Source organism: Penicillium malachiteum (assembly GCF_028827825.1).
Source record: "Penicillium malachiteum strain IBT 17515 chromosome Unknown utg000004l:1.0-4883003.0:1.0-4884900.0, whole genome shotgun sequence".
Classification (NCBI taxonomy): domain Eukaryota; kingdom Fungi; phylum Ascomycota; class Eurotiomycetes; order Eurotiales; family Aspergillaceae; genus Penicillium; species Penicillium malachiteum.
The window spans coordinates 2,956,912-2,971,225 of NW_026643097.1; the positions used below are offsets into that span (position 1 = coordinate 2,956,912).

At 45.7% G+C, this 14,314-nt stretch overlaps 6 protein-coding genes across 6 annotated transcripts; 4 read left to right on the forward strand and 2 right to left on the reverse strand.

The window, feature by feature from the left end:
• Positions 1-558: 558 nt before the first annotated feature.
• On the forward strand, positions 559-3,489 carry N7483_009185 (uncharacterized protein; the record flags this gene model as incomplete). Its single annotated transcript, XM_057092612.1, has 4 exons — positions 559-2,508; positions 2,564-2,576; positions 2,640-2,950; positions 2,998-3,489. The coding sequence occupies 4 exons, from the start codon at positions 559-561 to the stop codon at positions 3,487-3,489; spliced, it is 2,766 nt and encodes a 921-aa protein (XP_056943786.1).
• Positions 3,490-4,500: 1,011 nt separating this feature from the next.
• N7483_009186 (proline-specific permease) lies at positions 4,501-7,064 on the forward strand (the record flags this gene model as incomplete). Its single annotated transcript, XM_057092613.1, has 10 exons — positions 4,501-4,839; positions 4,904-5,142; positions 5,193-5,349; positions 5,406-5,496; positions 5,554-5,589; positions 5,646-5,706; positions 5,754-6,382; positions 6,445-6,538; positions 6,599-6,815; positions 6,879-7,064. 10 exons carry the CDS (start codon positions 4,501-4,503, stop codon positions 7,062-7,064), a joined length of 2,049 nt encoding a protein of 682 aa, XP_056943787.1.
• A 299-nt stretch (positions 7,065-7,363) lies between these two features.
• On the forward strand, positions 7,364-9,109 carry N7483_009187 (alpha/beta hydrolase; the record flags this gene model as incomplete). The annotated part of the gene is made up of 1 exon (XM_057092614.1): positions 7,364-9,109. The coding sequence occupies one exon, from the start codon at positions 7,364-7,366 to the stop codon at positions 9,107-9,109; it is 1,746 nt and encodes a 581-aa protein (XP_056943788.1).
• A 104-nt stretch (positions 9,110-9,213) lies between these two features.
• Positions 9,214-9,778, reverse strand: N7483_009188 (uncharacterized protein; the record flags this gene model as incomplete). Its single annotated transcript, XM_057092615.1, has 2 exons — positions 9,214-9,723; positions 9,776-9,778. 2 exons carry the CDS (start codon positions 9,776-9,778, stop codon positions 9,214-9,216), a joined length of 513 nt encoding a protein of 170 aa, XP_056943789.1.
• A 1,673-nt stretch (positions 9,779-11,451) lies between these two features.
• Positions 11,452-12,408, forward strand: N7483_009189 (acetate uptake transporter family protein; the record flags this gene model as incomplete). Its single annotated transcript, XM_057092616.1, has 3 exons — positions 11,452-11,810; positions 11,861-12,038; positions 12,100-12,408. 3 exons carry the CDS (start codon positions 11,452-11,454, stop codon positions 12,406-12,408), a joined length of 846 nt encoding a protein of 281 aa, XP_056943790.1.
• A 160-nt stretch (positions 12,409-12,568) lies between these two features.
• Positions 12,569-13,771, reverse strand: N7483_009190 (uncharacterized protein; the record flags this gene model as incomplete). The annotated part of the gene is made up of 2 exons (XM_057092617.1): positions 12,569-13,577; positions 13,632-13,771. 2 exons carry the CDS (start codon positions 13,769-13,771, stop codon positions 12,569-12,571), a joined length of 1,149 nt encoding a protein of 382 aa, XP_056943791.1.
• Positions 13,772-14,314: the final 543 nt, after the last annotated feature.

The window sequence follows — 14,314 nt, forward strand, 5'->3', positions numbered from 1 at the left end:
GCCCATTGGCGAAGTTGAAGGGATCATTGGATGTATTAATAAAGATATATATATTTATCTCCCCCATGTCAAAATTACGCTGTATTTTATGGTAAAGCATCGAAACAATCATCTAAATTGTTTTAAACTAATAAAATTTACTTTGCATGCTAGGAAAAGCCTATATCCAAATATTTAAGTAAAAAGAGCATATTGTTGTTGAGATATGAAGTAGTAATTTATCGCATTTAGTATGTGTTTTGGGGTGTCCGACTCGACCGGGTGTCCGGTTCGACCGGGAACTACGTTATCAAGTGAAATGAATTACGAATCATGCATATTGTAATTTCAACTGATTTCGCCCGGGCGGAGGCGCGCCCGATGAGAGATGAACAGGTGTGCGTGGCGATAAGAAGTACGATGATCGATCACTCCCTCAGCCGCATGTACAATGTCTAGTCTGAGGCGGAACATCCGATAAATAGGCTGCTTCTCGTATTTCAAGGTTTCGAGCCCATTTCATCACCTGCTGAGACTCCAGAGAGACCCTCATCATACTTCTCTCACTCAACTGTCGGCATGTCGTCTACTCCGTATGCTCTGCTATGCAAGGAGTTATATGCACACTTCATTAACGAATTCCAGCGCAGCCAAGATGATACGTATCGGTTTGCCATTGAAGGTACCGCTGAGTCAATACTGGATCGCAGAAATTTGATTCGCTTCTTCGAATGTCTCCATTCACCGGATTCCAGCAATCTATCACTCGCCCTAAATGCAGAAATCCTTGCCAGCAGGGTAGAGGACAAGAAACTCCAAAAATTCCTGGCTATTTTGGTTTTCTCAACATTTGAGATTGAGCCGGCGCATAATTTCACGAACAAGCTTTTAGTTACTGGATCTCTTGAAGCCGAAAGTTGCTCACTTCCAACAAATAGACTGTTTTTGACAGAGCTCTTCGAGGAAGAAATCACACCAGACCAGTTCCTTTCCAAGCAAGCCATTTTCTGTCCTGTGATGATAGTAAAAGGAATTGAAGTCCCAATTCAAAGTCTGGAACAACAAAGACTCCCTTTTATCGAAGAGAAGCTTCGAGGCAACGGTTCATTCGCAACAGTTTATGCTGTGAAAATCGCTAAGGGTCATTTCTATGATCCTAACCTGAAGAGTTCAAACAAAGAGCCAGTAGAGCTTGCTCGACGGGACTTTATCATCAATGATTCAGAGTCACTGGAGGCCCAGGAGAACCATGAAATTATCAAAATCATTCTGTCACTTGCAAAACATGAGAATATTGTGAAAAGCCTTGGGAGCATCATTGTTGGCTCTTCAACGTATAGTCTCCTCATGCCCCTCGCCATCTGCGACCTTGAGGACTACATGACTGAGCACCACAAAGACAAAGCTAATACACCACTGGAGAGACTGGCAGTCATACAAAATGCTCGAGGTTTAGCCGGTGGACTGGGATTCCTTCATACCCAGATGAAAACGAAAGACGGGGATGAACTCGTGTGCTATCACATGGATTTGAAGCCTGCAAATATTTTGGTCTATCAGAACGGAAACTCTACTAGCAGAGACTACATCTGGAAAATCAGTGATTTTGGAATGTCTCGTATAAAAGTTCGACAGCGTGGACAGAATGAAGTGAGGGTCAGGGGATTTCGCAATTGGTTTGCGCAGCGGGCCAAGGCTGAACCTCAAAATATGTCAGCAGCACCTCCAACCATGAATCATCGATGGGAAGGGACGTACCTCCCACCAGAGTCTATGGCTAGCTTCCCAACTATGACGACGAGAAGTGATGTTTGGTCGTTTGGCTGTGTAATTAGTGTCGTCTTTACCTTCCTGGAAGAAGGCAGCCATGGTTTGGAGGTGTACTCGGGCCGCAGATCGAATCACAGAAAGTCAAATGGCTATGATCGATTTTTTGTCCACGACAAACACATGAGCTCTGCCAAAGTGCATCATCCTGCCATCAAAGAGTGGCATACTGAACTGATTAATAAGGCCATGGCTCGAAGCCGTCTTGAAGGCAGTGCAGTTCAGTCTACACTTCGATTCTTGGAAGACGAAATTTTTCAGGACCAGAAGAATCGGTGCTATGCCCAGACAATAGAGGATAACTTGAAGGAAACATGCAAACTATACAACGAGGTAATAGCGGATCCTGGAGAGCCCGGAGAGCGGCTGTCGCCCTTGGATTTCGTTTTGGAAAATACCGGGCTCAATCGATTACTCAGTCGGAAGGATGAGCCTCATCTCAGTGCAGAGGTTGAAAAGCAGTTTCTCGAAGTGACAGATCCGTTCAAAGGATGTGAAATATCCCCAGATGGCTCTGTGGTAGCTTTTTGGACTGATAACAATATCTTGATCTATACTTCCGAGTCATCTCTGGGATCAAAAGACCCCAAGATCAGGCCAGTTGACACCTGGGTGCTAAAGAACCAGCTAGAGAGCCGAATGTTGAAAAGCATTGCTTTGATGGAGGATTATCTGGTAGCCTCAACATCAGGAGGCTTTCAGGTTAGCTCATCACCCTTAAAGATATGAAGCAGCACCTAATAGCCCTGTAATACAGTACTATCTCTTTGGTCTGCAAGATGGGAATGCCCCTTTGTTCAGTTTGGAAAGCTATAAGCTAAATGACCGTACAGACTTGCCGGAGATAGCAAGATTGGCGATTTCTCCTGACGGGGCGACAATAGCATTTGCTCTGCGAGGCGATGAAAAAGATACATTCGGAGCCCTGTACTATGCAAGAAGAACATCACCTAAGAATTGCAAAAAGCTCAAGAGCCTCGATAGACCCACAACAGATATTGCCCACATGGCATTTCAGAGCAATGATGATTTGTACTGGGTCGTGAGGCCTGATTCTTCCCTCAACGCTCACAGCTACGGAATCACTCTTTTTCATTTATCTTTGAGAACAAACATGTCAAATTCATTGATAATCGAGTCAAAGGTACGTGGAACCATTTTCCAGAACAGAATTCAACTAAAGTCATTTAGGACGTGGACCACACCAGCAATGTTGGTCTTTTTACCACGTTCTCTCCCTTCTATCCGGATCTGAATACCTGTATAGTGGTCACACGGGAGAAGAAGTTACACATCCAAAGTCTCTCACTACAAAACAAAATGACATCCTTCCAGCATGATATAAAGGACTACCGCGTTCTTCGAATAATGGTCAGTCAAAAATATGGCAAAATACTCGCGGTTGGAAGACCACAGGCAAGCCACAAGATACTCCTGCTAGAGTTGAAGTGGTCTCAGAAGGAAACTCACAGATCGCGAGGCAAGGGCGTCCTTCATGTGGAGGAGCTTACCTCCCTCCCTGGTCTCCTGTCGGAATATGCATTCAAAGAGCGACTTTGCGAGACAAATGACGAGTCAATCGTTCTCATTGCCTCGCTGACGGTAGACCCTTCAGGTTATCGTGCAATGTACAGGATCAACGTCAAGCCATGGTTGGATCCTGAGTGCAAAGACTCGGAATAGCCTGAAGTGAAAGCTTGATTGAGCTCTCAATATAAATTGACCAAATTCCAGGCAGAAGTACTATCCTACTAGAGTTTCCCAATTTTATTTTTATCTGCTCTCCATGTACGAGTAGAACATTTGAAATTCTTCCTAAATTTTGCCTGTGGATTAGGCCACATAGCCTCAGGCTGGAAAATCTTTCCATTGGTTTGGCATGCCAGGTGTGCGTGCTGATAAGCTGCGTACTTTACCACACACCTAATGCAACAGCCAAATATGCGTCAGACCAGTCGGTTGAAACAGCCCCCTGCTCAGGGGCATACTGCGCGTGATGTGGCGCATTACCCGAGCGCAAACACGCACAGAATATGCAAGATAAGAACATCTGGAAGGTGTTCGAGCCAATCCTCATCATAGACCCCGCTGATGTGACTTGTCTCTACCTAGAAGACTCTACTCTGTAGAAGGAACAGCCGACGCAGCCCGCTAATAGCCTCAAAAATGAGACTCTGTTAAATTGACACCCCAGTCTATTACGAACGGACACCTCGTATCCTAGATAGGTTACTCGGTTAGAGATTCCCATCCAGAAGAATACACGGACACAGTACCGATGCCAAGTGCACGTCCATGACTGGATGCACTCCGTACAGATTACTCGGTAGTTGTTGTTCAGACCGGAAAGTCATGCCTTACCTTCGTCGTATAGAAGCTTCCAAACTAAGCCTAATAGGACACACTTCCAAGGTCGCAATAATAATTGGGGGTGTATATTTGACACTATTCCGAAAAATGATGCATAACCGGCGCAAAAGGGGCCAAAGCGAGATAAAAAAAAAAGTAAATCAATTGTCCGCATACTCGCAAGTGGCGGTGCCTTCTTTTCCCGGTCTGGGCGGACTGGGCGCAGTACATTGCGGCTGATGATAAGGACTTTGACCCCGAACTGGTGGACCCCGAGGTCCACGTTTACTGATAATATGACATAGAATACCAGACTAATCGTGATCTTCTTTGTCTGAATCAACTATGAATGAAAATCTTGACTGGTGGCCAGATTGGCTGCCAGAGACATGGAGACCTGGTTTCTCTGGCAGCCAACGTGATGTTGAAAGTGACAACAGGACTGAATACGAGGAACATTATCAGCTTGACAACACTATTCAACATCCCACTACTTTTGTTCCGCCTCCCAGTTCTTCGGGACCATCGTCAATCTCTTCAGATTCTGGCACTACAACTACCGAAAATGTGTTTACTGACTCTGAGTCCATCCACGAAATTCGGGAAACCACACCAATAAGGATATATGACGCTCCGCCGGCATGGACAACAGTGAACCGAAAACTGAGGGGTATTCATTTATTTGTGAGTTAGACCTAGTCAATAGCAAGATCATCAATACAAGTTTCTTACCTAACTCGAAAACAAGATGATTACAATCAATGCAGTGTTTGGAAGTGGACTCTATTTGCGAGGAGGTCAGATTCTGGAGGTTGGAGGGCCTCTAGCAGTTGTACTTGCTTTTCTTCTCGTGGGGATACTCTCATGGGCAGTCATGCAGTGCATCAGTGAGTTACTTTGTATCTGGCCTGTACCGGGTGCGCTGCCAATGTATGTCAGCGAGTTCGTGGACCCGGAACTGGGCGTCGCCGTTGGTGTTGCTTACTGGTACGTAGATATTCGAAAGCAGCAGTGTACAGAAACTAACAAGACCTTAGGTTCCAATATGCGATGTGTTACGCTACATTACTCCCTTCTGCAGCCACCGAGCTTGGTTTCTGGCCTGGAATTAGTGATAGCAAGGGCATTTTAGGTGGCGTGGTTTATTTTTGCATTCCTGTTTTGCTAGTACTCATGAACATGCTGAAGATTGAGGTGAGTACTGTACTCCGATCTTGGCCGAGTGAAACTATTTCTAATCCAATCATCAGATCTACGGCTTTCTCGAGGTAGTGACTGGGAGCATCAAAATGCTTTTCTTGCTAATTATCATTGTGGTTTTGATTGCAATCAACCGTGGCGGTAAGATCGAAATTCAAAGTCCTCCAAATACCATTTAATTTGACTGAATTTTACTAGTTGGTATGCCTGAAGGCGAAGCCATTGGTACAAGATGTGAGCAGCCCCGAACTACGACTCGTCTTTTGATATACAAGTCTTACCAGAAATAGATTGGCAACACCCCCTCGATTATGATCACAAAGCAGCGAACAATTGGTTCATTGCACTTTTGTAAGTCATATAAATAATCACCATGGCTCATAAAACTAACCTTTCAGAATGTGCATATCAATATCAAGTTTTGCATACACTGGGGTCGAGGTCATCGCGGCATCTGCTCTCGAAGCGAAATATCCCCACCATCCTCAAGGTGACGATAATGATAGGTGCAAGCCAAAGAACCCTTCGCAAACCCGGTTGCATATCATGGACAATACAATCAAGTTCTCCGCCATCTATATTCCCGTCATTGTCACGATTGGCTACACAGTATGTGGGCTACTTGCTACTCTGGATATCCCGCGCACCGAGTGTGGCCTAACAACACCCACTTGGCTCTCAAATGACCATCAGCCTGATTGCAACTCTTCAAGAAGCGAAGCGCCAGTTGTTCTCATTGCTCAGGCGTCTGAAATACCGCATTTGCCAGATATTTTCAACTTCTTTCTCGTCTTTACCTGTCTCACCGCTGCAAGTACAAATTTATATATTGCCTCGCGCGCTCTCTTTGGCCTGGCTAGTCGACTTGCTGCGGGAGAAAGTCGAAGGCGATTCCATTTGAAGGTTTTTACTTGGTTTGGGAGGACAAATGGGAATAAAGTCCCTCTTCGTGCACTTCTCTTTTCAGCGATCGCATTTGGCTGGATACCGTTCTTGCAATTGACTGGAGATATTAACTCCACTGATAGTGTCAATCAGGCGAGAAACTCCACCCCTGAATATTTAGCATGGGAGCTAACATGTCTGTAGTTCGTGGAGGTGATGAGTACGATGGCTTCCGTGAGTACTTTGATTGTTTGGGCATGCGAATGCCTGGCTTTCATCAGGTTTTATCATTGGTAGGGTTGTCCTTCAAGTTGATTAAGAAAGAGACTAAATGCTGACCTTATCTGTCCCTATCTAGTATTTACCGTCATCGAGATCACATTGAAGAGGAGGATATACCCTTAGTTCAGCGCTGGAATGAGGATAAACCTTTCGAGTACCCGTACAAAAGTCACTGGCAGCCATACCTTGCGTACGCGGCATTCGCAGGATGTCTTTTTTGCCTTATATTTGCAAATGGCGCAGCTATTTGGAACGGCTTCCATTCACTATCATTCTTATCATCCTATTTGACTGTGAGAAAAACGATTAGACTCCCAAGCTCGAACATTTTAAGTACTGACAAACCATTCTCTCAGATACTGGCATTTTTAGGTCTTTGGGCACTTCTCAAACTCGACCGAGAGGCGAATTTGGATTTCAAGTTTGTTGATCTTTCGGAGGGAGAAAAGGTTCAAGTTGGTAATAAACTACGAGCGTTGAATGACTTCAGGCTCAGTGTGAGTCAGGACTCAGTGAAGAGCTCAAATCTTGTGGCTTCATAAAACTAGGAGGCAAATTCACAATGATATGACAACCCGCATGGAATTTGCGCAAAATAGAAAATTATAAGCTCGCCATGAGAATTAAGCATCATTATCGTGAGAGAGGTCGGATCTTTCAAAGAACCACTCACATTTGAATAAAATTGCAAGGATTACAAGGGACAAGACTCGGAGTCCGTAAGACGCTAACTCGTGTTGAATCCTGCAATTACCCCGCTTCCTCTCCTGATCCAAAAGCTCCTTGCATCCGTTGACTTGTGAGCTTCCTCAATTGAACAATTTGGATTAAAAATTGCATGATGGACGAGAAGCTTCCCTTAGCCCAAGTTGCGTGGAAGCAACAGTCCCGAACTTTACCCCGGACACGATGGATTCTCTTATCAGCAGTAGCACTCATCGGGTTCTTGTTTTCCCCCTATTTCAACCTCAATCGCATATTCACCAAATCGCGATCACAATGCCACTCTGGTAAAGCTCCTACTGAGAATTCCCTGTGGCAACCATGTGGAGAGGTCGATGGTCACCCACGCCAGTGTGCCAGTATCGAAGTACCGATGGATCAATTCGACCCGGAGAATTCAGGAGACAAGACCTTTACCATACCACTCGTTCGTATTCCTGGAAAAGAGGGCAGTCTGAACCTCCTTCTTAACCCCGGTGGACCTGGAGGAAGCGGCTTCGAGTTTGTGTACCGCCGAGGCGAGCAGATCAAAGCACTTGTGGGCGACGGCTTCCACCTAGTCTCGTTCGACCCCCGCGGCGTCAATAGCTCAACACCCACGGCCTTTTGCTATCCTGACCCCGAGACCAGAAAGGAACTGTCGCGTGTTCGAGCCAATGATGCCTCAGATAGCCCCGAAGTCTACGCATGGAGCCAGAATTTCGCCAAAGCTTGCTCTGATACAATGGGAGAATATGGGAAATATATCAACACTCCACAGACAGCAGCCGATATGAATAGTATTCTCGATGCGCTTGGTCAAAGAGATATGTACTACTGGGGCTTCAGCTATGGCACTCTTCTTGGGCAAACGTACGCAGCTATGTTCCCTGAAAGATCGAAGCGTGTCATCATCGATGGAGTGGTCAACCAGTTTGATTGGTATGGGAGATCCTTTAAGACAGACACCATGGTTGACGCCGATTCTGTCCTTGATGGATTTTTCGACGAATGCATGAAGGCGGGTGAGACAAACTGCACTCTGTCTTCACTCGCGACATCCACAGATGAGCTACGTCAGGTAGTATTCTCTTACCTGGAAAAACTCCACGACCAACCTCTCAGTGTTTATATCAATAACACTGCCTATGGTTTATTAGACTATAGCCAGGTTATGTTCAACGGCATCTTCCCGGCTCTGTATAAGCCTCGAACATGGTTTTCTCTAGCTGAGAACCTATACAAACTCATTCAAGGCAATGCCACCCATGCTTTCCTGGCGTATGCTACTGAGACCTTGGGGGACTGGGAGCACCAAGCAAACGAGTTTGTCACATTTAATGATGGCAGAACTGGTGCTGATCATTGGCCTCAGGGTAGACAGGCACTGCTTGAGGAGATCACGCCCTGGCTCAACCAAAGTCTCTTCGGTAATGAATTTCTAAAGGGATACTACATGAAGCAACATTGGAGTGTACCAAAGACACATTCATATGTACCACGCAAAGGAGTCGAGACGGCTCATCCGTTGTTGATCCTTTCGACTACCTATGACCCCGTGTGCCCACTGGTATCAGCCCGCTCTGCCAACGAAGCATTCGTGGACTCCCAGATCGTCGAGGTCAAAGGCTACGGCCACTGCTCCGTTGCAGTGGGGTCTGTCTGTCTTATGAAGCATGTACGCGAGTTCCTATACGAAGGGAAACTACCTGCGACATATACCCAGTGTGAGGTGGATTCGCCATACTTCGTCAAGCCGGAGAGTGCTGGTAGTGCATCAATTACAGCTCAGAGACACTTCGAAGATCCGGAAGATCAGAAAATTCACCTTGCACAATTGGAACTTGCAAGAGACTGGGAGTTTTCAAGGCGAGTTGGATATTAAAATTTCCCTCCCGATGGGAGATACCCAGTTTCTCTTTGTATCTAGAACATGCCTTGTGCACTGCCAAGCCAAGAAATGTATAACATCCATTCACCATTATTAGTCTATCGTCTCTCTAACTCCGCCAACCGCTCATTCACTCGATTCCTTATCTGCTTAATCTCGCCCCGAAAGCCCAACAGGAGAAGCGCAAAGAGCAAAGTCCCAGCCAAGCCGACACCCCCGTGGGCATTACCAAAGACTGTAACTCCATAAGCCCCAACGTATCCCAGTTCCCTGGGGGCCAGATCCAAGCCCGTATCCGCCAACGCAATCACAGCTAAAGCGAAGGATCCATATAATCCAATTTCCGCACCGGAAGGCTGGCCTGCACTCAAGCGCGCATAGCTTAGCGCATACACGGCGCCGAATATATGGCCCAGTATAAGTGCGACAGGAGTCTTGGTAATAATGGATTCGAAAGCGCCACCGAGGAATGAGAAGAGTGCGAGGACCAATGCTGTGTTCGTAGGGAGGGCTTCGAGGGGTTGTTGGATTGTTCCTGTGCGCGCGTACGCGACCGCGGCGGTGGTGGTAAAGAGGGCGACAGCGAGGGCGCCGGGGTTTAGTCGGAGCTAGAGACTCTGTCAGTTGATAGTGTAGTCAAGTTTCGGGTGGTGAGTTTACCATTTTGGCTTTTCTGTTCCTGTGTCCAGGCTCTTAATTATTTTTTTTGTCTTTCTCTTGGTGATTGGAATTGATGTTCAAGTTTGCACTGTTTGTTTGAAGTCCCTCGGAGTTAGGGCATTAAGTCCGATGCCTCTCTATCCTCTCTCTTCTTTTGTACTCCGTATACGAGTATCATGTAGCAGTACTGTTTTTTTTTAATTTCTTTTTTATGTACGTAAGACTGAACAGTTTGAAGCACATGTGTAGTCACTTTCAAAAAATTGAGAGAACCAAACTATCCCCCGAGTGTGTTAATGCCTCCTTTTCCTTCTATTAGTGCTCTACCTTCGCAAATGGGTCGGGATCCCGTCCCAGGGAATCCCGCTTCGTCCCGCAAAATTTCGTCCCATTACACGCGGGATTTCTTGGGATTTCCTGGGATTTTGCGGGACTGGATGCGGAACAAAGATTTTGCTGCGGGAGACCCATTTGCAAAGGTCTCATAGTGACTGCCCAAATCCTCACACTCATCAAACAAAAGATTCCCGACCAGCGACCTCGGGAGTAGCGATGGGGCGGATGACTCGAAAATTCGAAACATCAACATAGGACTTAGTCTATGATGAATAACGAGAATTTTCCAAATACACTGAATGCTGGTGACTTGGGTAATGAATGGGATGAATCTGACCTCTTTCCTGGATTAGGTTGCCCAGATATAGAGTAATACTGGCTTTCATGAGTTGATTTGCTCCTGTAACCTACCTTCGACTCCATAAAAGACAGTAAATGATTATTTTGCTCATGATTCATAGTCAGGGAGCATGGGTCTTTCTTCTGGCACTCAAGTCATAGTGACTCAGAGTTTTTCGACTTTGAAATCTTTCAGACATAATTGGATAATGCCTAATATCCAAAGATTCACGCTTCCCGAGGTCATAGTGAACGAGAAGCATTTCTTTTTCTTTGTAATGGAAGATAGAGCTTTAACTGTGAAACTTGAGCAGACTTTCCAACTTCCAAAATGGATGAAGAGTTCCAAGGTCAGAGATATTGCAGTTGAATTGGGGGTTGACTGTACTCGAAAGCAATAGCAAATTGTCATCTCAAATTTGAATCACTGAGCCGACAAAAGAAATTCTGGTGGAGTAATATTCTGCAGTGATACTCACTATCTTGATACTCTAACTTCATGTACTTATTTTTGAGGAGATCTCGTCAACGGAACTCCTCACAATGGATTCATGATTCGTCCAGGACACAACGAGGGTTTATATGTGGGGATCAACCCTGCGCTAATAGCTGGAAGATCGACAATTAGAGGATTAACGTGGGGAAATATTTAAATCCTTCCTTGGTCCGAACCGATATTGGATTCTTGCCACGATATGAGCTCCAAGTCTCAAATAGGCTAGTATTAGAGACACAACTTTATATTTTCATGCATCTTTTGGATAAAATTGCGGAGATTTGACCTGTTTCATGCATCTCTAGTCCGATCTTCACTAATTATGACGATCTTGTCCACTTCATATTCAGCTATCGGGAGCGTGATGAATCTCCATTGCCGATCCTCCAGAAGCTTGCTCGCAAATGGAATCGGACCAATATTATAAAATAATGGCGACCCCCTGAACATGGATGTTGTTCTCTTTTAGAACTCATGCAGGGCGATCCGCGCAATATTTGTGAAAATGTCCAATTCAGAACTGCAGACCGATCCTCGCAAGTTGGAAGCTGGTGATACAAGTTCCAGCACTTCAAATAACGCGTCAAAGAATCATTCATACCTCGAGTATGGTCCCCTCGCCCATGTGAACACAGCAGAAACTCGTCTCTCACCATTTGGTGGTGAGTTCCAACCTGGCCTGTATCGCCCAGTTGCCGAACGGAAGTTTGCCAATCCTGCCCCATTGGGTCTTTGTGGTTTTGCACTCACCACGTTCGTTCTGGGGTGCATCAATATGCAGACTCGAGGAATTACTGAGCCGAATATGGTTGTTGGGCCGGCATTTGCGTATGGTGGTTTGATTCAGCTCCTTTCGGGGATGTGGTGAGTTTACCAGGTGGAATTAGAGACGACTGGCACCTAACTACTTACAGGGAAATGGCGGTCGGAAACACGTTTGGAGCAACTGCGTTGTCATCGTATGGTGGGTTCTGGATCTCACTGGGAATTACTTTCACTCCTGGTGGATTCAATATTCAGAAATCCCTGATTGAGGCTGATCCGGATGGGGGTTTGGGAATGTTCTATGACTCTCTTGGGCTGTTTCTAATGGTAAGAACCTCTCAAATTATGCCCTCGGTCGTATCGCCGATTTCTAACTATTGAATCCCAGGGCTGGTTTATTTTCACATTCCTCATGCTTCTATGCACCGTAAAATCAACCGTGGTTTTCTTCTCCCTTTTCCTCTCCGTCGATATCGCTTTCCTCCTTCTTGGAGTCGGATACCTACAACGCAATGCGCAGCAAGAGCCCAACGAAAAGGTTCTAAAGGCTGGGGGTCTTTTCGCACTTCTAGCGGCATTTTTGGCATGGTATGTAGCGTTTGCTGGAGTTGCGGATGACAGCAACAGCTTTTTTATACCTCCAGTTTGGCATTTTCCATGGTCACCGAAAGGAAAGGAATCTCGAAAGCAGCAATGAGATGTAAAACTTTCCCATTTTGTCTATACGAAATCCGATTTATGTTTCTGTTGTGTTGAACCTTGTGGCTGGTACAGCCATTCCGTTTGTACTTGAAATGCCGATGTAAATGAAATGAATAAATACCAGTTTTAAGGATTCTTGACACCCATTGTACATTTTATGAATATCCCAATGCTACAGGAGCAGGAACCTCCTGGTTCCGCCGAGAAAGATGATCACGCCAATCGTCTCCTCTCTGACTTGTCACGATAACGTCTAACTCTCGAAATAGCTCATCACTAACATCAACCCACTGAGCGCTATCACTCTCTTTCTTGAGCGTTGCCAGAGGAGTAATTTCGAATCGATGACCCGCCCACTTCCCATGGGCCATGTTTTTCCCATGACCAACTTCCACAGGCTGACTTGACCACGAAATGCGAGATAGCAAAACCTCCGAGAATCCAATCACGTCAATATGAGGACCGTGTATGAACAAGTCCTTCAGAGCAAGAGCCTCACCACGAACATATTCCTTTGTTGTCAGATTTCGCAGAACCCACGGCTGATTACGGGGATAAAACTCCAGAATCTCCGGCTTCAGCCCTGTGCTGATTTCGATACGGTCGGCATTCGACATCGGGTGCTTTGCTTCATATTCCTTGAACCATTCTTGAAGCCTCTGTGATAATGATGGACCCCCAGTTTTCTTCCATTTATGTTTTATTGAGAAGTTGTTAAGATCATGGACGTGGTTCAACTCAATCAAGTCTTCTTGTTCGGCTGGGCTGAGAAGACCGGGTGGGAAATCGCGTGGATCACTACGTTCACTCACACATATGATGCGCTCGCCTGCCCATGGAGCTAAAGAGGAGACGATATGATCTTCGATGTGGCTTAGCCCGACAGCCCAGAAGTATCGACTCGTGAGACTTAGGCACAAAACATCTTGGACATCGTCAATGTTGTTGAAGATGGCATGGTGAATCTCCGAGGGAAGACATGGGAAGGATTTAAGGTTATTATCAATGCCAGGATTGACTTTCAAGATTGCATGGTGTTGTTCGATTCGGTTCGTTTCAGTTAGATGGCTTTGCGATAGGCTTCTTGTTTGTGTTCGCCGGGTACAGCCTCTCTCCTTTTCGTCTTCAACATTCTCTCCTGGGATTACTTCGACATTTTCGAACCTAAAGATCAATCAGTTTCACGGAACACTATCGAGAGCGATCAATTTAACGGACCTATGGGCATTCAACGGGCGGGCTAGCAGGGGTACAAGATTGGCAGCGCCACTTGATAGTAAAGCCTCAACCAGCTCACCGATACACCCTGTTACCTCTTTTCGGCCAGGTGCAATAACTCGCCAGTATTGTCGATCCATTAGTCGGATTTGGAAGAGGATGTGGAATTCAGTTGGCCATTAATCTGTAGGAAACCGAGTAGGTGGCCAATCAATTCACGTCACCACGACGTAGCTCCACAAAATGCAATGTGCCAATGTGCATGTATGTACAATCACAGATAGCCTGAAGACTCCATCTCGGTTATTTGAGTTCTTGATCTCATCCTCGATGTTCGTCCAGATCGTACTAAAGAATACTACATCTGGGCAGGATTGTGCCCGTGCGCAAGGGTCCAATTAAGGCCCCTGGTGCATTTTCGTGAATACTGGAGCTATGTCGTCTTATACAAATTTTCATATTAAATTTCTGGATACAATTTCACTAGATGTATCTTTTTCCTCTTACTAATTAACAAACCAATTGTGCAGTGTTGAGAAAATCGAACCGCTTCGATGACGTGTGTTACAGTGGGGGCTTAAGTCGGAAGGGATCAACGCGGGGACCTCTATCGATCCATCAGGCTGATTCTCACTCACTAAATCATATTCTCCGCAAACGATGCCGACAGTTACATCATATTA